General features: G+C 40.4%; 1 protein-coding gene across 3 annotated transcripts in view; it reads right to left on the minus strand.

Moving 5' to 3' along the window:
- Positions 1-252: 252 nt before the first annotated feature.
- Positions 253-23,812, minus strand: part of ARMC8 (armadillo repeat containing 8) — a 106,643-nt gene continuing 83,083 nt past the window's right edge. For all 3 annotated transcript variants that reach the window (XM_047736044.1, XM_047736053.1, XM_047736035.1), the window contains 7 exons: positions 20,984-21,076; positions 17,388-17,537; positions 16,083-16,178; positions 10,983-11,078; positions 6,663-6,735; positions 5,174-5,267; positions 253-908 (listed from right to left, as the gene is read on the minus strand). In XM_047736044.1, the coding sequence (XP_047592000.1) occupies positions 875-908; positions 5,174-5,267; positions 6,663-6,735; positions 10,983-11,078; positions 16,083-16,178; positions 17,388-17,537; positions 20,984-21,076 (636 nt within the window). In that variant the 3' untranslated portion in view covers positions 253-874. The remainder of the gene's footprint in view (positions 909-5,173; positions 5,268-6,662; positions 6,736-10,982; positions 11,079-16,082; positions 16,179-17,387; positions 17,538-20,983; positions 21,077-23,812) is intronic.

A 23,812-nucleotide genomic window follows, 5' to 3' on the forward strand; every position in this document is an offset into this window, starting at 1 on the left:
ATAATCCTATGATTTGTTGCCTCACTCCACTCCACCCTGTCCATTTGACTTGGAAGCCTGAGAGCTTATTGAATTAGGCTGAAAAGAGGCTCTGTACCTGCTGATATTGACGGCAGTAAGATGCTAGCTTACTATTTTGCACAGCACCATATATCATGCCTGTTACTCAGGCCAACTACAGCCAACCTTTTTTTTTTTTTTTTTCTTTTTCTTTCTTTTTTTTTTTTTTTCTATAAAGAAAATCTATGTAAGTTGAGGTTCAGAAATGCATATATTTTTTACTTACAAATATTCATCTGACCAAAATTCAACATAACCTTTATGGAACACTTAACAATTGTTTTGTTTTTAAAATAACATTTCATTCAAACTGTATATAATTCAGTAAAGTTTTTTATACAGCAAGCAATGCTTAAACCCTGGAAAATCTGTAGAAAAGAGATTTTCACACAAAATAAGAAAAGAAAAATTTGAGGTATCCCTCACACACACACACATCCATTCATTCTGACCCACGTGCATACACATGCACACACATCTGTGTGTGCAGAGACACATTCATTCTCACTCACAAAGTGGCTGCAGCATAGGCAAAAAATTGTAGGTCCAAAGGAAAATGATTGATTGTTCTAATAAAGAGTCCAGGTAGCTCAGAAAAAAACAAAACAAAACACAACAGTCCTCTGAGGAAATTACTACCTCAAAAAAATGTTCTCAAGATGAATTTGAGATCTAAGCCTACCAAATTGCTTTTGCAAAACAGCTCCCTGCAGTCCAAGGTGACTTGTGCAAATAGAAGGAATCAAATGAGGCTAGTTCCTGTACTTCCTTTAACAAGGATGTGGGATGCTTGCAGGTGCCCAGGGCGCTCCCATCACGCTAGGTACTGCTGCAGTGCCATCTTTGCCCTGAAATCACAAAGTTCCTGTTAGCCATCATCTCATAAATGTAAATAAGGCAAAAATCCTGTGGCTCAAAGATGGTAAGGGAGGGTAGGTCTAAAAAGATCCCCAAAGGGAATTGGAGTGAGCTCAACTGGGCGACTACCGTAAAGGGCAGAGATCTGTGGTCAGCAGGCAACTTCAAACCCACACTGCCTACATTCCTCTTCCTGAAGTTCTTTTAGGAAGGGCTGTTCTTGTCCTTACACCCGCTGCAGTGACATTCTATAGTTTCCCTTCATCACTGGCATTTGGCTAGGATGGATCCAGAACTCTTTACTTTCTCCCACTGTCATGCAGGTTTTTAGCTGGTGCTGCAGGACACTGGGAGGACACTTAGGATTCTGGGAAGCTAAGAGGAAAACTGACCCAGGGAGCAGCATTCAGGTGCTGATCAGAAAGTGCATGCGGAGCCTAGAGCTCAAGACCCAAAGCTGTCTCATGGTTCAAATGCCTTCAAATTGAGGAAGGAGGTTATAGTTTCATCTCGTTCTTCTTATCATGCCTGCTGGCACTGACTAGCAGGGGATGTGGGTTGTTAGGGTGGTTGGGGAAGAAGGTAGCTAGTTGGAGAGGAGGAGATGTGATATGGGCAGTGGCCTCACCCATCCTGATCCTTGTACAAGTGTCTTTCTTTGACCTGGGACTGAGGAGGCCTCCTTTACTACTCCAATCATGAGCTTAGTAACATTTCTCAAGAGGCTCCAATTGTGGAATTAGGAAGTTAGGTTTTAGCAACGGTCTCCCCCAGTAGTTTATGGAAAGAAATGGGTAAAATGTTCAGTTACTATTAGCTGATGAAAGTAAGCCAAGGCCGACGGGGCGTGCAATAAGCTGGATGCAAGTCTCTACGGCCAAGGAATGGATATGACCTACAGTTTTCAAAGTGGATACGAAGAGATATTCTTGCAATTATCTAAGGCTCTATGTAGTAACTGCAAATCGTCTAATCCATCAAAATGGAAAGCCCTGTACAGATGGCCTCCGAGCTATAAGCGAGTTGGGTTCTACAAGGTCATTTTCCCACAGAAACAAGCTTATGAAGGATGCCACAGGCTACCCCTTAAAGACCATCTATCTCACCTCACAATCCCAAGGCCCTTGAAGCCTGGGGTGGAAAGGGCTGGTTGGCAAAAGCACCTCGTCTGTAAGTGTTTGAAAGTCAAAAGATCACAAAGCCTTAATTAAGCCTTAAGGACAGAAGGAACCTGAGATGTCTTCTTTAGGTAACAGACCTCCATGTGCCATCGTGGGAAGGTCCACATGAGGGTTTTGACTAAAATAAGAACTACCAATTCAGACTCCTGAATCCTTCTCAGGGGATGTCTACGTTTGTTATATTAGACCTCAGAGAGCCCGACCTTATTATTCTCTTGATATCTCTTAATGTCTAAGGAGTCTTTCAGAGTCCAGAGTGCTAACCATTGATGGTCCTTAAGGCAAGGTCATCTTTCCTTAGATGGACTAGGTAGGGTAGCTCAAACCTTGATTCTTTTAATGCAGTTTAAGAACTGCTGAAAATTTATGTGCCATACAAATATAGGGAAACAGCACCAGACAGATCTAAGCCATTGTAGGCCAGGGCTGAAACCTATTGTACATCCTGCTAATGAGGCCACTTTTAATGTTCCAGGTCATCCTAGAAAAGATTTCGAGCAGAACTATTTTCATTTCTGGAAGAACATGAGAAAAGAGGGAGCGCTCTGGCTCTCAACCAGGAGAGAAGGGCTGACAGAGCCCACCATTTAGGTCTGCAGCTGCTACTGCTGCTATGGAGATGGAGGCCAGTCCTCAAAGTACACCTCAATTCCAGCCTTCAGCAAGTGCCTGGCTCTCAGCTGCCTCTGATGGGACACTCACCTGAGCAGCAGCCTTGGGCTGCAATTATTTAGGGGATTTGTCTTCTTTAACCCACTGGATGGCAAGCTTCAAGGAGGCAGGGGCCCAGCCTGCTCTGTGTGCTCCAGAGTCTGGCACAGCCATTCACCTGAGGAGCAATTACCAAGCACCTCTTCCCTTCAGTGGGGCAGACAAGGAAGCTGACAGCCATAAGCCATGACACAGTGTGGTATGTCCTATGGGTGCTACAGGAGTCCCTGGCAGAAAGGGTCCCCTGACAAAGCCTAGGGTGGAGAATGGGTCAGGCAAGACCTTTTGGAGAAGGGGACAACCGGATAAGATTTGTGAAGGGTAAATGGCCATTGTCCAGGCATTCTCTTCTCTTGCTTTCAGGACAACTCCTGTGCCTGGGTCTCTAGGCCTGCTTCACTGGTTGTTCCTTCCTTTCCTTTGCTAGATCTTTCACTTTCCCCTAAATGTTTGAGGGCTCCACAGCATAGTCCTTAGCCCTCCTATCTTCTTTCCTCTTACTTTCCTTAGGTGACTTCATCCAGCTGCATGGCTTTATATACTCTCCTAGTTTACACCCTTAGCCCCACTATCCTGACAAGTCCCTTGGATATCTAACAGCATCCAAAACTTGGCATGTCCAAACAGGAACCCTCAATTCTCCCTACCCCAACCCACTTCTCATTATCTTGGTAAATGGTAACACCTATCCAGTTGCTCAGGCTAAAACTCTAGGCATTTTCCTTTCCTCTCTTTAATATTCTACACACTGAATTCCTGAGCAAATCCTGTTGTCTCTATCTTCAGATTAAATTCTGAATTTGACCACTACCACCCTCGTCTCTTACCTACAGGACTACAATAGCCTTGAACTGTTCTCCCTGCTTCTGGTCCTGCCCAGGTGATTCTCTACAGAGTCACCAGACTGATTTTATACAAATTCAAGTCAGATAGGGTCTCTTCTTCTCAAAACTCTCCAATGACTTCCTATCAAACTCTAAATAAAATCCAGAGTTCCTACTATGGCCGACAAGGCTTTTCACTTGCTCCCCACTGCCTCCTGGAGTACACTTCTTACCACCCCACCCCTCATTTATTTTTCAGCAGCTCCACTGGTCTTTCTGTTGTTTCCTGAACATGCCAATCTCATTCCTGCCTCAGAGACTTGCACTCACTGTCCCCTCTGCCTAGAATACTAGTCTTCTGAACATCTACCTGGCAGACCATCTCATTTCATCCAGATGTTTGATCAAATGTCACATCCTCAGAGAGGCCTTTACTGGCCAATCTATCTGAGAAGAAACTTCCTTACTCTTCATTCCTTCATCTTGTTATTTTTCTTCATAGTATGTCTCATGACTGGCTATCATATTACATATTCATTTGTTTATGGTCTTCTTTCTGTGCTAGAATGTAAAAGTTCCACAAGGGCAATGACTTCAACAATTTTATTCATCATTTTATCTCCAATGCCTAAAACAGTCCCTGGTGGAGGTTAGTATTAAAAAAAAAATTTGCTGAATGAATGGGGAATTCAGAGGAGAGGGGACTGGGATGGCAAACCAGATGAACAGAATGTGTAAATGCATGAAGATGTGACATTGCAAAGGGGCAGGTATGCCTAGAGGACACGGTCAGGGAGCATGAAAGTGAGGTGCAGAGTGAAGGCTGTGGTAGGAGGAAGGGTACACAGTCAGGAAGAACATTTTTGGCTACTTTGAGGGTAGAGGGATCTCTGATTATGATTCTTGTCTCTCCCAGTAAATGGTGAAGACAGGAACCCCTCAGTGGTCACTGTCATATTCTCAGCAGCTGGGCCAGACTTACACAAGGCAGGCGCTCAGTGAGATTTTGAGATAATGGATGTTTTTATTATTTGCCTTCCTTTCTATTTTAACATCAAGAGAATGATCCCTGGATCCTCTCCAGATATACACTAAGATGGCTCAGGCTCACGTTAACTCACAATAAGATGAGAACCTTTAAAAATTTGCTAATTATTAGTTTATTTCTTACTTAAAAGTGACAAGAGTTGGCTCACAGAAGATTAAGAAGGGAATTCAAGAATCTAAAAGATTTTGGGTCCTGGATGGCTCAGTTAGTTAAGCGTCTGCCTTTGGCTCAGGTCATGAACCTGGGGTCCTGGGACTGAGTCCCACATAGGGCTCCCTGTTCAGCAGGATGCCTGCTTCTGCCTCTCCCTTTCCCCCTGCTTGTATTCCCTCTCTTGCTCTTTTTCTCTGTCAAATAAATAAATAAATAAAATCTTAAAAAAAAAAAAAGGCATCTATAAGATTTTAACTTTGGCAGTGTAAATTACTAAGCAAGCTAAACCCTTTCATAAAAGAATTCAACATACAAGGCCCTTTTACTTTGATACTTACTTGTCACAAAGGTTTGAATCTGGTGACTGACTCAGTTTGTGTAGAATATCTACGATGCCCATGTCTCGTAATTTATCTTGGCGTTCTTGTGAACCTAAGAGATTAACGCTAACAGGTTACTGGGAACATGACCCAGGCAGTTGGTCTCCTTGATGTGCAATCAACAATCTAGAGCATTGCCAGGGTCCTTTACTCCCACCCTTCTAAACCCCTAGCCCCCAATGAAGCTGGATTGTCTCATGCTTAGATCCTCTAACAACATTCTAACTGGTCTCTCTGCTCCTTGACCCTCCTTCCTGTAGTCCATCCTGGGTTCTGCTGATAGACTAATTTCTCCATGGACTATAAGTCAAGGTCAGATTCCTTAGCCTGGCATAAGGCCCACTGCCATCGGCCCATCTTCATTTCTTCCGTCTGGGCATATCAAGCCAGGCTCTTCCTACTCCAGACAAGTCTTGTTTTCCCCCTTCTGTTCTCTTCCACCGTCCTCTGACCTCCCAGCACTTCCTGCTGCCTCCTGGTTAGCACGTGGCAGTTCCAACTTCATACTGCTACATCTTCCAACTAGACTAGGACCTCCTTGGGGGTGGCTCTGTTTCCCTGGCACCTGGATGATACTTGGTCTCTAGGCCTACATACTGAGTCCAATTTCTCCTCCTTCCTTTGTTCTAGACACAGCAGCTGGGTAGAGTAATCCTCTTGGAGTTTTTCCTCCCTGTGAAGAACCTGCAGTGACTCACTCATGCACTTATCTCTAGACCCAGTGAATCAGAATCTCTAGGTGTAAAAACCAGAAATCTGCATTTTAAAAAGTTCCCCAGGTGATTCTTATGCAGTCAGCCCAGCACTGAGAACCACCACTATTCCACATCTATTTGCTACATCGGAATCAGCTGGAGAATTAAAACAAAAACAAACTTGTGCCTGTAACCCACCCTCCCTCCCACCCAGAAATTCTGATTAAACTGGTCTGGTGCAAAAATCCTTGGGTGACATTAATATGCAGTCAAAGTGGAGAACCTCTGGTCCATAGAGGCCGCCTTATAGACTGGCTGCTTCCCTAGTCACACTGTATTTCTCATTTCTCACCAAGGCACCCTCTCCTCCATTAAGCTTATGTACCTGTAATCCTTACATGTGGCCCTCTGCACACAATGAAAGACGAATCTGCCCAACCACTACCACCTCTCATCTTCTTCGAGTTCATCCCCCAACCTCCTCCCCAGCTCTCTCAAGGGCATGGACTGCCACTTGTTTCTCTAGGGTCTCCTTTATCCCCATCCTCTGTAATCTCCTGCAGTGTTGACTTCAAGATGGGGCTCAGTGTTAACTGTTGAGCCAACTCTGGCTAGTCCCATGGATTCTTATACCAAGGTGACTTGGTTGGTTGTTCAGGACCCACTGAGTGAAGCCTCCACCTAGGATCTCAGGGGCATCTGCTACCTTCCCTCCCATAATTTTCCTCAAAACAGATCTCATAATCTCTTACCTTCCTCTTCATTCCATATGAGGTTTGATATACAAAACATAGCGGCAAGCTGAAGTTTCACATGTGAATGACCCTATTTGATGCAGAAAAAGAAAAAAACATGGAGGCAATCTGATTTGAGGAATTTTTTTGGTAACATACCATAGACAATTCCAATAAACTAAAAGTGTGAAGCAAGGCCCTCAAACTCAAATGTCTTGAGGGGCACAAACTCATCACTAATGGGTAAATGGGTTATGCTAAAGACAAGAGAGTGGTGGAAATTTGGTAAACTGGGGAGTGAAGACTTGCCAAAAGACATTCACATTCAAATTTTAGAAACCCTCTGACAGGCCAAACGAGACACCTCTAGGGCTAAAACTGCAGTTTGCAAACTTATCACTCTATCCATGCACACAAACTGGCATCAGACAGGTCTATGCTTTAGACTTAGGCTATGCTTGATCTACACCAGGAAACTTTCAGGTCACCAGGCGCCAATAAATTCGATGAATGCGGCTTTGGTTTTTAGCCATTGATTACTGATTATGATTCAAATTACCCTTATCTAGGGGGCCTTGTCCCCCAAAACCTGAGTCTTTACTTGATTCATCTAATGTTTCTACTATTGCTAAAGGGCCTCCTACTCCTCTGAAACACAATTCTTATTTTTCTTTATATACTAAAAGTACAACCACTTTCCTTAAGTTGGATCATTTAGCTATAGGGAGTGCTTTCTCCTACACAACAGAGGACCCAATAGTAAAACAATCTCTACAAATGGTTTTCCTATTGGTCAATTAAAAAAACTCTCCAGTACTTTTAAATAACATGCATATCTAGGGAATTATCAGTGGTATAGTGTGTTCAACAGTTTCTTGAAAGATGAGATGTACTTATTTTGCCAAGTAGGCCTATATTTCAACTATGCAGAGACAAGAAGTGGATGACATGGCTTTCTTCACTAGAATTCTATGGCTGGTGATTCTCTTTTCCTTTTACCAGCCAAGACTTTTAAAGACATGCCCAGTTCAGGCTCCACAAAGACAAGATGGAACAAAATTTATCATTGCTTTCAGCCTCGGGTCATGAATGGGGGGATTTGTTGAATAAATGAACTTATACAGAGGACAAAAATAAGTGCTTACAATGTTAAGTTCATTCAATATACATTTTTTTAAGGAAACAAATTCTGTGGAGAAAACTGGAGATCTCTTTGAAGGAGGCAACATTTAAGCAGACACTTAAAGGACAGGAAGGTGCCAGCTGTGCAAAGAGCAGGGCCCTAGGGGCACTGAGAAGAAGGAAAAGTTCCTGAAAAGGTCTGAGGTAAGAAGGAGCTATAGAGCTCCTGCATACTAAGAAGGCAAAGTGCAGCAACATTAGTTCAAGGAAGTAGATGTGGCTAAATTGTGGGCCCTTGTGGGCCCTAGGGAAAGGACTTAGATTTCGCTCTGAGTTGACAGGGAGCTCCTAAGGATTTAAAGAGTGAGAAGTGAAGACGTGATTTACATTTTTAGAAGGTCACCTGGGCTGAAGGGATTGGGTAACAGTGCAAAGGTGTCTAGGAGGCTTTTATGGTCAATCAGGCATGAGATGCCATGGCTTGGTCCAGGGTGAGGGCAGTGGTGATAGAAAGAAGCAAAAAGAATCAAGATGAGGTTTTGAGGAAAGGCTGATAGGACCTGCTGATAAATCGGATTAATGAGGTGAAAAAGCTGGAGAAATCAAGACTGATTTCCAGTTTGAGCAACAGGATAGATGGCAGAGCCACTGTACTAAGACAAGAAAGAAGAGGAGAGAAGAAATTTAGGTTTAGGGGAGATATTTAAGAATTCATTTTTAAACATCAACTTCAGGAAGCATGAGACAGGTGCATGGAGATGTAAAGTAGGCAGGAGGATATAGGAGTCCAGAGTTCAGAAGACAAGTCTGGAAGTACACTCTCCATGGGACCCTCTTACCTTGCTCCTCTACCCTCTACCCCCATTAGGAAAAGAACCAGCATCTGTAAAGCTGCAAGTACCATCATGAAAGCTTATTGTCATGGCTTTTGAAGGCCAGTAACCATTATTGTGGTGGTGTTTTCTATTGACGATGCTATGGAAAGTGTAAATACTGTAATGCTTATTCTATTTATCAAAACTGACTACAAGACCAGAACCCAGAAACCAAAAAAGCATAGAGTTGATAGTAAAAGCCATGGGAGTGGATGAGATTCTCCTAAAACAGTGGTTCTCAACTCTAGCTGTACATAAGAACTGCCTGAGAACTTTAATATTTTTAAAGATTTTATTTATTTATTTGAGGGAGAGAGAGAGACAGATTGAGAGAATGAGTGGGAAGAAGGGCAAAGGGAGAGGGAGAAGCAGGCTCCCCACTAAGCATGGAGCCTGATTAGGGGCTCAATCCCAGGACCCTGGGATCATGACCTGAGTTGAAGGCAGACACTTAAATGACTAAGCCATCCATGCACCCTGCCTGGGGAACTTTTAAAAACCCTGATGTCCAGGCTATAACCCAGACCTATTAAATCAGAATCTTGAAAGGAAAGGACAAGGCAATCATCTTTGAAAACTCCCTGGAAAATGCCATTGTGCAAAAAAGATCACAGACCTCAGGAGGCTGTGTAGGAGAGAAAAGAAGAGGGGCTAGGGCTAAGCAGGGAGGGATGGTGTACTGAAAGCCAAGAAAAAGGAATGTTTTCAGGAGGAGGAAATGGTCAGCTGTGTTAAAGGCTGCTGTAAGTGAGGTGAGATCAGGAGAGAAAACGGTCCTTTGGATGTGGCATCATGGAGGTCACTGGAGATCTTAAGCAGAGAAGTTTCAGTTGACCGATGATAGTGCAGGCCAGACGAAATGGGTTAGAAAAAATTTAAAGGTGAGGAAGGAGACAGCATGTGCAAAAGACACTTTTAAGAAGTCTAGCTCTGAAAAGCAGCAGAGAAATAGGTATATCTCAGTGGTTATGGGAAATCAAGGTAACTTTGAAAAGATTAGAGAGTCTACGTGGATCTGGTATTGAAAGGATAGAGAGTTCCTTGTTGAAGCAGTAAGGTTTTCATTCAACAAATATTTACTAAGTACATCCTAAATTCCAGGCATCATCCAAGGTGACATACAAAAATGTGCACAAAACACATTAAGCTTTGCCCTCATAGAACTTACATTCAGGCACACAAACAAACACATGTGTATCACTATAACTGAGCTACTGCTCCAAAGGGAACAGAATGCAATAACAATGAATAACTCACATAGATAAGAGCCCACAAGGAAGTGTCAGTTGAGCTCAGATCTGAGAGATGAAAAGGCATGCTGTGAAGGAGTAGAGGAGAAAAGTGTTCCAGGCAGATTAGCCAGCATGTGCAAAGGTCCTAAGACAGAAAAAAACATGCATGGCCTTTTCAAGGAACAGGAGTCAGTGTAATGAACAAAGATAAGGGAAATGAGAGGAGCTAGGATACGGATGAGTCAGGTCATGCAAGACTTTACAGGTCATCACATGGGGGATATGGATGTATTCAAGGTGCAAAAGGGAGCCACTGATGGGCTGGGGCTTCTATTCTCTTAACAAAACCACTAAGAGTGATGAGGGAGAGAAAACTCAAGGTTTAAAGAATGAGAAGGTAAGAACCCATTCTCAAGGAGAAGGGAGGTGTCAGCTTGCAGGAGAATCACAAGTGGGTAGTAAGCAGTGCTGAGTACCCACAGGGGGTTTGTAAACAGGAAATTAACACGAAACCAATCAGGCTGGTTCTATGCCTTTCTCTGCAGTTGCTGACAGGCAGGCAAAAAGAAGACAGATTTACCCACAGCTATGGTTTTGCTAGGAGACACGGACAGAATGAAAAGACTGCCAGGTTTGGCAATGGGCAGTTTCTGGTGATGACAAGATCCATAGGATAGCTGTGGCAGTAGGTGGCTGAGGTGTTTGCAAGTAGGCAGCAGACTGTGTTTGCAAGCAAACAGGTCAAAGAACAAGTGCCAGAGGTGCTGAGGGTTTAAGAGGTAATGTACATCATACAGAAGCCCTGAGAGGGAAGACAGGGATATGGATACACTAAAAAAAAAAAAAAACCAAGAGCCCAAGTCTTCACTGATTAAGAAGGAGGCAATCAGGAAAAAACGAAGGCAGGGAGTGGGGCAATGAATGGGTGGTAATACTGCCCAAATGGCACAAGCTTCAAGGCCTTTATGTCTGTTTCTTTTTCCTCGGGATGAAAGAGAGTTCCTTGAATCTGTTACAGAGTAGTCTATTCTTTTTTTAAATCTCTGCACAATTTGTTTTGAGCCTTTTAATGCAGCTACCACAGAGCAGTGAAAGGGACAAAGGCCTACCATGTAATACTTGATTTTCTGCAGGATGTCATCATTGGTCATAATAAGTTCTTTTGCTGTTGTTCCATCTGCTATGTTGGCTAAGATGCACAGTGTCTGGAAAAGAACAAAGGGTCGGTGATCAGGAAAGCTCTGAAGTCTCCAGATGCAAGCTCTCTCAAGAACTTGGGCAATTCCTACCTGAAGCACATGGATTCTCACAGGTTCTATTCTGAATGCTCTGATTTCTTATCTCCTGACATTACTGCCAAGAAAAGTCTACCTTAGGCAAAAGAGAACCCAAACATTTCAGTAGTTTCTTTTGGGGCATCACTGGGTAAAGGAAGCTATGTTTTATACATATCAATCAAAAGGAAAACATGAATTATTATTATTTCATTTCTAAAAGAAGCTCGTTATTAACCCAACAAGGTTTCTTCAAAAGTGTAGTTTTTTTGGTGGAAGCATCATAGGTGCTGAAACTCCCTCCCTCCACCTCCAAATGCTTCTTGCTCCTGAGCTCATGACCTTCTGGGTGAAGGCCTGTACCCTGGTCCACTAGCCATGTACATTTAGGATTTCATGACTTTTTAAAAACCTGATTAGAGGAACAGAAAGGTAAGGAAAATATGTGAAGGAGCTTAGTCAAGCTTGGCCTAATGAGACTGGAGGGAGACTATAACATTTGGCAAGACAGCGTGACTTGAAGATAATCACCACATTGGTACTGGGGGGACTTTCCTGTCAGCTGTTGGGAATCTCATAGCCAGACTAGCAGGAGGGCAATGTAAAGGTGAAAGGACTGTGTAAAGGATACTGAGCCAGTGTCAGTCTTTGCAATTCAGCAAACATCTACTGAGCACCTACAATGTGCACGTACTCTGCAGGGTATCAGGGTCAGACAGGAATAAGACACACTACCTAATCTTGAAGCGGTCACACAATTACATTTCACTGTGGTGTGACAGAGGAAAAACAGGCTATTAATTTGTAATATTAATTAATTCTTGTTTGATACTGCACTTGTTTGATACTGCAAAGATCAGGGAAGGCTTCTTGGTGGAAGTGACACTGAATCCTGGAGCACAGTAGGGAACCACTCAAAGAAACTGGTAGGAAGTGGGAATGGGGTCTAAATTCAAGTGATTTTCTCCAAACTTAACCTTTCTTTTGGTAGACTTAAGCTAATTAAGCTTGTAGATTATACCTAATTGATGAGATTGTTTTCTTACTATGGCCTGAGGCCTCAAATGTAAAGAGTGTGTGGTAGCAAGACAGGCAAGTGATTCCCCTTCTTGGAGTATTAGAATATACCCATGCATCCTCAGGTTTGAACAGCATGGCAGCATGAGCTACAGTTCTTTCTAAGGCCCCACAACCCTTACTACAAAATTGGTAAACAGATCAATTAGTTCTTGGGTCAAGCCAATTTAACGTATAGGCTAGGGAGCAGAGAAAAAAGCTACACACACAGCACACACACACATGTCCATGCTTACACACTCAGGTGAACAACTAGAAATCAATGATAGAGTAGGGATAGGCAAATTATGGCCTGTGGACCAAATCCAACCTGCTCTCTGTGTAATAAACAGAACGTTACTGGAAGATGGCCATGTCTACTTGCTTACATATTGTCTATACCTGCTTTCAGGCACAGTTAAGTAGCTGCCTGCCACAGAGCCTGAATGGCCTACAAAACTTAAAACATCTATCTTGCCCTTTGTGGAAACAGTTTGCCAATTCCTGAAATAGAGAAATAGAAAATAGGGGGGGGAAAAATCAATGAAACCAAAAACTGCTTTTCTGAAAAGATTTAAAAAAAAAAAAAACCAAACCTGATAAACCTCTAGCCGGACTGACGAGGGAAAAAGGAATTATCAATATAAAGAACAAAAGAGGGGATATTGCAAAGAATGCTATAGACCTTAAAAAGATAATGAGAATACTGTAAACAATTTTATGTTAATAAATTTGAAAAAGATGAAATGGACAAATTCTTGAAGGACACAAAATACCAATGCGGACACAAGAAGAAAGATAATCTGAGTAGTCTTATTTCTATAAAAGAAACAAATTAGCTAAACATCTTTTTTATACTGAAAATTTCATTTAATAAAAATCATTTATCTACCGTTCATTCTAGGTTTTCCCTATTTTTTTTTTAAAAATTAACATATAATGTATTATTTGTTTCAGGGATACCAGTCTGTGATTCATCAGCTTTACACAATTCACAGCGCTCTCACCATAGCACATACCCTCCCCAATGTCCATCACCCAGCCACCCCATCTTTCCCACCCCCACCCCCTCCAGCAACGGTCAGTTTGTTTCCTGAGATTAAGAGCCTCTTGTGGTTTGTCTCCCTCTCCGGTTTCGTCTTGTTTCATTTTTCCCTCCCTTCCCCTACAATCTTGTCTTGTTTCTCAAATTCCTCATATCAGTGAGATCATATGATGATTGTCTTTCTTGACTGACTTATTTTGCTTTAGCTAAACACTTTTCCACAAAAGAAACACCAGGTTCCAGATGGCTTCACTTGTACATTCTACCAAAATTTAAGAAAGAATACCAATGCTTCACAAATTCTTACAAAAAAATGAGGAGGAATGTCTTCACCTCATTTCCCGAGGCAAGCATTATCTCCATAATCAAATATCAGTATCAAAACCAAACAAGGACATCACAAGAAAACTAAACATCAGTGTCTCTCACGAATATAGATGTGAAACATTCCTTACCAAATTTCAGTAAATTGAATCCAACAACATATGTAAAGGATAATAATGACATTTTAATATGGTTTATCTCCCCACTTATTTAGGTCTTTGATTTCTTTATCAGCGTTTTACAGTTTTCTGCACAGAAATCCTGCACGTGCTCTATGAGACTTATACACAAGTATTTCATTTTTTCTGAGCTACTATAAATGGTACGGTTTTTAAAATTCCAAATTCTACTTGTTCATGCTAATGTATTAAAAAAACAATTGATTTTTCTATCTTGTGGCCTTGGCTAATTCCTTGATTACTTCTAGCTTTTTCTGATGAGTCCATGGCATTTTGTACATAGGCATTCATGTTGTCTGGGAATAATCTTATTTCTTCTTTTCCAATTTATATGCCTTTTATTTCTTTTTGTCTTGTTGCACTTGGTAGCAACTCCAGTATGCTGCTGAAGACGACTGGTAACAATGGACATGTCTTTTTCCCAATATAAGGACAGTAACAGATACATTCACTATTTTGATTGTGGTGATTATTTCATGGTATATACATATGTCAGCATATCACAGTATATATTTTAAACATATGTAGCTTATTGCATGTCGGTATACCTCAAGAAAAAAAAAAAGCTGAATTATCACGGTGTCTGGGAAGAATTAAACTTCCAGCTAACAACCAGACAGTTTAAGCCTCCCCATCATCACCTACTTCTGGACCATGACCAAAATCTGTATGAAAGAGTATAATTTGAGTCCTGTCAGAACATATTACTGTTGTTGGCCTTTCTTTTTTGCCTTCATTCAAATCCTGCCTTACCTTTTTGCCTTGCCTCACTTTTCAAGTCAGAGGAATTCTATCTAGGTGAGCCATTTTATAGACAAAATTCATTCTTATGCTCTTCAGGTAAAATAGTTTAAATAAAACAGTTGGGCGTGGAGCCTGATGTGAGGCTTATACTCACCACCCTGACACTGAGACCTGAGCTGAGATCAAGAATTAGACACTTGGGGCACCTGGGTGGCTCAGTGGATTAAAGCCTCTGCCTTCAGCTCAGGTCATGATCCCAGGGTCCTGGGATCGAGCCCTGCATCGGGCTCTCTGCTCAGCAGGGAGCCTGCTTCCTCCTCTCTCCTCTCTCTCTGCCTGCCTCTCTGCCTACTTGTGATCTCTGTCTGTCAAATAAATAAATAAAATCTTTAAAAAAAAAAAAAAAAAAGAATTAGACACTTAACCGACTAAGGCACCTAGGCATCCCCAGGCAGAACAGTTTATTTTGAGCAATGGATCTTCTTCATTGTTGTGGTCCTATAATGGATATGTTCAACCTAGTATTAGGGATGCCTGAGATTATAGTTTTTCTGTGTTAAATTTTTGTTCATCAGAAAACATGGTTGTTTATTATTGAATTTTAAGGGAAATCACCTAAAATGTTCACCTTAAAACCACTTTGTCAAATCTATTGCCTTTTTTGATCACAAATTCAATTACAGCTCCTATATCCTACCATTCTTACTTCCTGGACTTTTCTTCTGAAGATTGCAGAATTACTCTAATTCAGGAACACAGAGAATGCATAGCACAGGCCTGCAGCTAGACTCTAAGTTCAACTCCCCACTGATGACCTTGGGCAAGTTTCCTCCACACATATAAGTACACAGCTCAATGAATTCTGAAGTGAACACATTATATAGCTAACATTTATGTCAGAAAGTTGAACATTAGCACTACCTCAGATCTTGTATCAGGAATTTAAGTTTGTAGGTGACCTTTCTTTTTATGACAAAACCTATACTATGTTAAAAATGCTGTAATAAATCCCAGAAAATATAGAAAAGTAATTCTAAAACTGTTCCTGGATGAATGCATAGCCTCTGTATTTTTATGCCTATCCCAAACCTGCCCTACTAAAAGACAAGAGAAAGTAGAAGTATGGGATAGGAATGAAGAACATTTGAGTAAAAAAATGAAAACTCCAGCATAAGGGATTACTTTATCAGGGTGTTATAGGAATAAGGAGTTCAGAGCATGGTGGATATAGAAAGTTGGAAATGATGAATCCAAGAGAGTGGACTCAGTCTAGGATGATCAAAGGTGGTATCTCTATAGAGACAGGGACAATGTGTACAGTGCATGACACGGAGGGTGAAACGATAGACTCTGGTAATATTTTCTTCAATTACGGGAGGAAGAATTCTTGAATAGTTTTGGGGGTGGTGGAAGATCTTTCTCCTCAAATCTTTCTTGTCTCTATAGCACCTTTATCTCAGCACTCTGTCTTTCACAGATCTGAATATTTCAGGAGACTCCTAATGAAGATCCTTTTTGGTATTCACACTCAGAAGATACTTCTCAGGAAAAAAAAAAAATTAATAATAATAAAAAAGGAGCACATACTTGCTCTTTGACCTCAATGTTATGCTCCCCTTCCAGAATAAGCGTGACGGCTTGCATAATTTGCTTTCCATGAGTACTCATTATTTTATCTATATGCTGCAAAAACAAGGGAAATCCACAGTTATTATCTGGGGAACAAAGAAAAAGATCACAGAAAGGAAAAGAAAGCTTCTAAGTTAAACAATATAATACACAACTGCTTGAAAGAGAAACCACAGCATACAGAACTAGATGCCAAAAAATAGTGTTTATTATAGCATAAAATTGCATTTTGCTTTCTATGTGTGTGTGTTTGTGTGTGTGTGTATTTATGACTTGAAGTTTAAAAATAACAAACTTGGCCTGATAGAATACAGAATTATATTTTCAATACAGAATCCTCAAACCCAAAGATTTTAAAGAAAAAGGAACTCTAAAAAGGGATGGGGAGGGGCGCCTGGGTGGCTCAGTGGGTTAAAGCCTCTGCCTTCAGCTCAGGTCATGGTCCCAGAGTGCTGGGATCAAGCCCCACATCAGGTTCTCTGCTTAGCATGGAGCCTGCTTCCTCCTCTCTCTCTCTCTGCCTGCCTCTCTGCCTACTTGTGATCTCTGTCAAATAAATAAATAAAATCTTTAAAAATAAATAAATAAAAATAAAAAGAGATGGGGAAAGGATGAAAAAACCAGAGACATGGAAAATAGGGCACAGATTTACTAACACCCTGCAGTACAAATGAACGAAGAAGGCGCAGAAAACAAGTGAAGCACAAAGGAACCACCCATGTTTCTTCATCTACCTGAAGGCCACTGACTTCAGGTAGGCTCAGGGAACTACAAGAGGGACCCCAGAAACAGGCTCAGCCTCTCCTGCTTTGATATATAACCACTGTTTCCACACTGACATCTTCAGAGTCAATCTACTAAATGTTGGCAGCATGGGGATTGGTCTATGGAATAACATTGAGAAGGATTCTCTAAAGGGAAAGAAGCAGAGGCCCCAGGGATGAGTGATTTAGGCATATGAGAAAACACATTCTGGCCAGCAAACCAAGTAAGAACGAAGTAACAAATCAAGGCAGGCTCATATCCACCATGGAGTAAGGAGAGGGAGACAGAACAGGCGGTGCAAGAGTGGAGGGTCAGGTGGCTACATGGTAAAGCAGTTCCCAGATCACCTATGAAGGTGACAGATCTAGATATCGACTTCTTCTTGGTAAGGGACAGTATTTGAATCACACTTCTGGGCAGATGTTGATGGGAGAAGTGAGGGAGAACAATATTTTGTACTGCATATGCAGGGCAGCTAATGTGTAAACTTTTACTTACAGGCCGAGTAGAGAGGAGATTTCTAAGAAGTCCCAATGTCTTCATCAGCACATTCAAATCTGAATCTGATAATAACCGGAATAGCTGTTCAGTACTCAAGCTTCGTAAAATATCAGCTTTTATTTTTTGTTCAGCCTGAAATGCCATATTCTGAAAGGATTAAAGAAGTTTCAAAAATCATGTTTAATTTGCTTTATTAAATTATATTTTGATAATAACTGAAAATTTTCAAAGTATAAACAGAAGCTGCAGATAATTTAGGTCATATTATTTTTCTGATTCCTGTTAATTACTTATAATTCTGTCAGGAGAAAGATAACTATCTCCTATATATACTCCTATATAAGGAATATGACCACTTCCTGATACGGGCATTTGAGTGTCCTAAGATTTGTCTAATAAATATAGAATCTATGATTTCTTTTAAAAAAATTATTTGATTTATTTAAACTGAAAAAAATAAAACCAAACCTCCCCTACCCAAAATCAAACCCAAAACACAAAACCCAAATGAAAAAACAGTTCACTCATTTCTTCCACTCCGCTATCCCCTACTTCTGGCAACCACTGATCTCTTACCTCTATGAGCTTGGTTACTTTTCAAAAATGTTTCTGGTTATCAAGTTGCCTTCTGTGCACCATTTTTTTTTTTTTTTAAGTAGGCTCTACAATGTGGGCTTGAACTCATGACCATGAGATCAAGAGTCAAGATGCTTTTCCCAAGAAGCCACTGAGGCACCCTGTCTTCAGTGTACTTTAATAACAAAATTGCTATTAATAACTACACTGTGCCACTCATTTTGAGAATGACTAAAAAGAATTCCCTTATTATGGGTGAAAATAAGTAGTGGGTTTTGTTAAGTTTACTGGCACAGAAACACCTACTATATTCACAATACTATGTTGGGTGTTGATATGGCAGGTCTATATTATAAAGGAAGCTCCCCAATGGGTAGAAGGTATATCCAAGCTACTAGCAACCCCAGATGGCTGTTTGTTTGTTTTTTTTTCTTGCTCCTTTTTCTCCTTTCTGGACACATTATGGATTACCCCAGTTTAACCTGAAGCTATGATAACACATCTGAAGAAAATAAAAACATAGCAAATGCCAAATAACTCATAAATCAACTTTTGGTATAAAAGTCTTTTGTATATGAGAAAGTTACTATAATATGTGGTTATTCCCACATATTTGTTTTTCTTTAAAGATTTATTTACCCCAAAAAAGGGATATTATTTATTTATTTATTTGAGAGAGAGAGAGAGAGAATGCAAGCTTGAGTGGGGGGAGGGGCAGAGGGAGTGGGAGAGAGAATCTCAAGCAGACTCCTCGCTGAGCCCGAAGTGGGGCTCAATTTCACAACCCTGAGATCACAACCTGAGCTGAAATCAAGAGTTGGATGCTTAACAGACTGAGGCACCCAGGTGCCCCCAGGCTTATTTTTCAAATTGAGGAGCTAAACCATGCAAAAAAGATCAAGTTACCTAATGATGTGAGCAGCATGGCAGAGAGAAATGAGTACTGACTGGGCCGCTGTCAAGAGAACCAAGCCAAAAATGACTCCAGGGTTTTATAGTGGGTGGACAGAGAAGAAAACAGCTGGTTATATGGTGACTAATGAGAATAAGATAGTTAATATGGATTTGAGGAGTGGGATAATAAGTTCAGTTTTCAACAATAAAATTGTACATGTCCCAGAGAGGCCTTAAATGAAATCTCACAGGCCGTTTAAGTGATAGACCTGGGGTATAGGGAACAATTATGTCTGGGTCTGTACATCTCAAAGTAACTTCTATTAAGGGGGGCTAAAATCATGACAGTAAGATGAAGTCCTTGAAACTGAAGTATAAAGGGAAATGGAATTGAAATTGGGGAAATATTCCTTGAGAAGGGGTTTGAAAATGGGGCTAGGTAGAAAGTGAGGCTGAAAAAAAAATTAAGTCCTGGAATGGAATTTTAAGAAAGAAAAGTGCTAAAAGCTGATACAAAGTTTAGGAGAATAAGAATTGAAACTACTGGGTTTGCTGTTTAGAAAATGATTATTTCTATCCCAAATTTGTGTGGAAAGACAACAGATATACACAGAACAAGGAAAAGAATATGGGTTTGGAACAGGTTCAGAATCCATTGTAATCACTTGTTTGCTATGACACCTTGGATGATTCATTTATCCTCCAAGCCCCAGGTTCCCAATTGTGAGGTGGATATAAACCAATATAACTTAAAATAAGAATCAGAAATAACAATTGAAGATAAACACATTCCTTAGTGTCTGGTACATAGTAATTAAATTATAACTACTATAATTACATTTGAAGAAATCCATGTCAATTTTAAAGATTTTATTTATTTGTCAGAGAGAGAGAAGAGAGAGAGAGAGCGAGCGAGAGAGCGCACAAGCAGGCAGAGTGGCAGGCAGAGGCGGAGAGAGAAGCAGGCTCCCTGCCAAGCAAGGAGCCTGATGCAGGACTCGATTCCAGGACCCTGGGATCATGACCTGAGCCAAAGGCAGCGGCTTAACTGAATGAGCCACCCAGGTGTCCCATAAATCCATGTCAATTTTAATTTCAGTATATTTTTAGTAAATCTTAAGTCATATAGTTTGACTTCATAGTTATACAGTTTTATAAATTTAGATTATTATAAATTATTTACTTGAAATTGTTAAGAAATTATTTTTATTATTTTTTAAAGATTTTATTTATTTATTTGACAGATGAAGATCATAAGCAGGCAGAGAAGCAGGCAGAGAAGGGGGGAAGCAGGCTCCCTGCTGAACAAAGAGCCCAGTGCGGGGCTTGATCCCAGGACCCTGGGATCATGTCCTGAGCGGAAGGCAGAGGCTTTAACCCACTGAGCCACCCAGGCACCCCAAGATTGTTAAGAAATTACTAAGCAATTATGCATCATTTCTGTTGCCCTGGGCAAGTTATTTAATCACTCTTTGCTTAGTTTACTCATCTGTAAAGTATGAATACTCTCTAGCTTACTTCAGATCGTTATAAAGAGCACAGGAGACATGAAAAGGCTCTGTCAAGTAGGTAGCTCTAGGCAGGTTATCAATGTTTCTGATGAGGAAAATTTGTTTTTCCCAAATTAGATGTCCAATTTTAAGACCTGTCTGCTTTTTTCTTTTTTTAAAAGATTTTTAAAATTTATTTGTCAGAGAGAGAGAGAGAGAGAGTGTGAGAGCAAGCACACAAGCAGGCAGAGTGGCAGGCAGAGGCAGACAGAAGCAGGCTCCCAGCTGAGCAACGAGCCCGATGCAGAACTCGATCCCAAGACCCTGGGATCATGACCTGAGCCAAAGGCAGGGGCTTTCACCCACTGAGCCACTGAGGCATTCCCCGTGTCTGCTTTTCTTAATAATAAACAGGAGAACTGTGGCACACAGTGGCCACATGCTAATATTCAAATCCAAAAGCTGAATACTAAGTGTTCTAGGTCCAAGGTCATTAGAGAACTGGGCCGAAATAGCAACATTTATTAAAAAGCAAATTTCAGACATTTCAAATAATACATTCTTTAGTTTTAACTTTGATAACAGCCCCATTCTCTTCACAAGTGATGAGTTATATAAGAGAGTAAAACATACCATTAAAGCCCAAATACCATTCACTCGCAATGCAGGATTTTCACTTTGGGTTAATCCACAAAGTAGTTCTACAGCTCCAGATTCTAAAATTGGCTGTGATTGGAAAGGAAAAAAAAAAAGCACAGTTTTAAAGTCAAGTTTGTGACTAAATGTGCATATACCCTGGCACTCTGCTTATGATTTCCTTCCTACTCTCATGCAATTCCAGGCAACTTCTGCAAAGCAGGAAGTGAGGTGAACATAAAAATTACCACAAAAAGGGCAAAAACAATTAGGTCTTTCACAAATTCAAAACCCGAAATAGTCCCAGTCATTTCTTTTTTTCTGTAGCTCTGACTCAGGAGCTGTCCTAATTCTGTACATTCTGCACATGCCTTATGATTCCACTATCTAATTCTACACTCTCCTTCTCACTGTCCTTTGAGACACTCACTTCCTGTGTGGTGTACGGGTGTATCCCATGTGTTCTTTACAAGCTGGGACTGACAACAGAGCTGGATTACATGGAACTTACATAACGGAACTATCTTCTTTCCAGACTGTTGATGTTATTCCAAATGTGCTGAAGAATCCATTTTTTAGAACTACTTTCAGGACTATCTATCAATTGTACAAGCAAAACAGTCGTATACTTTTATGGTCCTATTACATTCTCCACCTAAAATACCTTTAGCCTAACCACTCATTTTATTTATGATCCTTGGCTGAAAACAGGGTTTGAAAATTTCTAAAAAATTCACACCTTTGAGCACTGATCTACTGTCACAAATGAATGCTTAAAAGGCCCCCTTTTCAAGTAGACTCTTGAATTGTCTTAAGCAATTCAGACTTATGTAGGGAGGAAAAGGGCAGTGACTTTGAAGATGTTATTTTGAAGGATATACATTTCTCTACTTGTACAAACTGGTTTTGTTTCTTTTTAAAATTTTCTTTTTTGAATATAGTTCACACAAGATGTTACTTTAGGTTCAGGTGTACAACATAATGATTTGACAGGTTTATACACTATGGTGTGCTCACCACAAGTGTAGCTACCATATATCACCGTATAGTGCTATTATAATCCCTGTTATTCCCAAAACCTACTCATTCCATAACTGGAAGCCTGTATCTCCCTCTCCTTTTCATCCATTTTGCCCATCTCCCCACCTCTTTTTTTTTTTTTTTTAATTTTGAACTAAGTTCAAACTTACGAAGTAGCAAGAATAAGGTGCTTCTATCACAGTCTTTTCCTCAATTCAAAATTTTTTAATATTTTGTCATATTTATCATTACCTCTCTCCTTCTGCATGCCCATATCCACATTATTCATCTTTTCTGAACCACTTGAAAGTACAGCATATACATCATGCCCCTTCACCCTTAATACTTTAATGGGTATTTCCTAAGAACAAGGATATTCTCTTGGACTCACAGAGCAGTTATCAAATTCAGAGACGTTAACATTAAAACAAGACTTTTATTAAATCTATAGCCCATATCCCAATTTTGTCAACTGGCCTAATAAGTGCTTTTATAGCATTTCCTTCCTCTCAGTTCAGGATCCAGTTTATTTTTAACATAAAAAAAAAATCAATCATATTACTGACCCTATGCCTGAGCTCATCTACCTTACTTCTAACCAGACCTTATCTAAATATGCAGAAAGTGGATCTGAGGCAATATGAGTGCTGTTCAGAGTGATTAATGGTATAGTACTGACTGCAACCAGTTCATCACCATGCAAAGACCTCAACCACCAGAGCAGAGGAAAACAGATGGAAACTCTGGCATCCTGTCTAGACTTTCTCTTCCTTCAGAGTAACTACCAGTTTCTCTCCTTTTGTTCCAAGATTTCTGCTTGTTGAGTAACTGTCTCTGAATCTCCACCTTGCTACCAAATGCCGTCCTAACTGCCAGCCAGAAGACTACAGGTGTCACAGTGATGAAAGGAAATTCAACAAAAATGGAACTACTAAATAAAGGATAGTGTCTAAACCTCAGTTTACAACTGGACAGACCAGAGATATTTTAACATGATGAAACTAACTCTGTAAGGTTCCCTCCCTCCTTTATTAAAGCTTATTGTAGTTTTCCCTAGTATAAAAACAATATATTCTCAAATACATTTATAAAATGTATAGAAGGGAAAGAACATTCCCATATGTAATCCCTCCCCAAACAACAATCTAACATTCAACATTAAAAAGATTATTTTCCTGGGGCACCTGGGTGGCACAGTTAATTAAGCATTTGATTCTTGATTCTGGCTCAGGTCATGATCTCAGGGTTGTGAGACTGAGCCCTGTGATCGGCGTGGAGCCTGCTTAAGATTCTCTCTCTCCCTCCCCGTCTACCCCTCCACTCACCCTCTTTCTCTCCCTCTCCCTAAAAAAAAAAAAAAAAAAAAAAAAAAAAAAAAAAAAAAAAAAAGGAAAAAAAAAGGAAAAAAAAAGTATAAAGACTATTTTCTACAGTTATCACCCTGAAATGATTTATAATCCTGATTTACAAAACTGATCCTTAATTTATTCTTAATATATATGGTTTGAAAATAATCTACTACTTTTGTAATTACATTTGTAGTTGTAGGCCGTTTAGATTAAGTGTAAGCTATAGTATCTTTTAAATAAGTTGCACATGCCAGGCAGAAATGGGAGAATTGGAAATTAAACCATTTTAAAATGATTTTATTTGCACACACACCACCATACAATTCAGAAGTAGCTTTTTTTTTTTTAAGATTTATTTATTTATTTGAGAGAGAGAATGAATGGAGGCGGGGGAGAGGCAGAGGGAGAGGGAGAGACTCTTAAGCAGACTCCCTGCTGAGTATAGAGACCCACACGG

The sequence above is a fragment of the Lutra lutra genome, chromosome 1 (assembly GCF_902655055.1).
Source record: "Lutra lutra chromosome 1, mLutLut1.2, whole genome shotgun sequence".
Taxonomy (NCBI): Eukaryota; Metazoa; Chordata; class Mammalia; order Carnivora; family Mustelidae; genus Lutra; species Lutra lutra.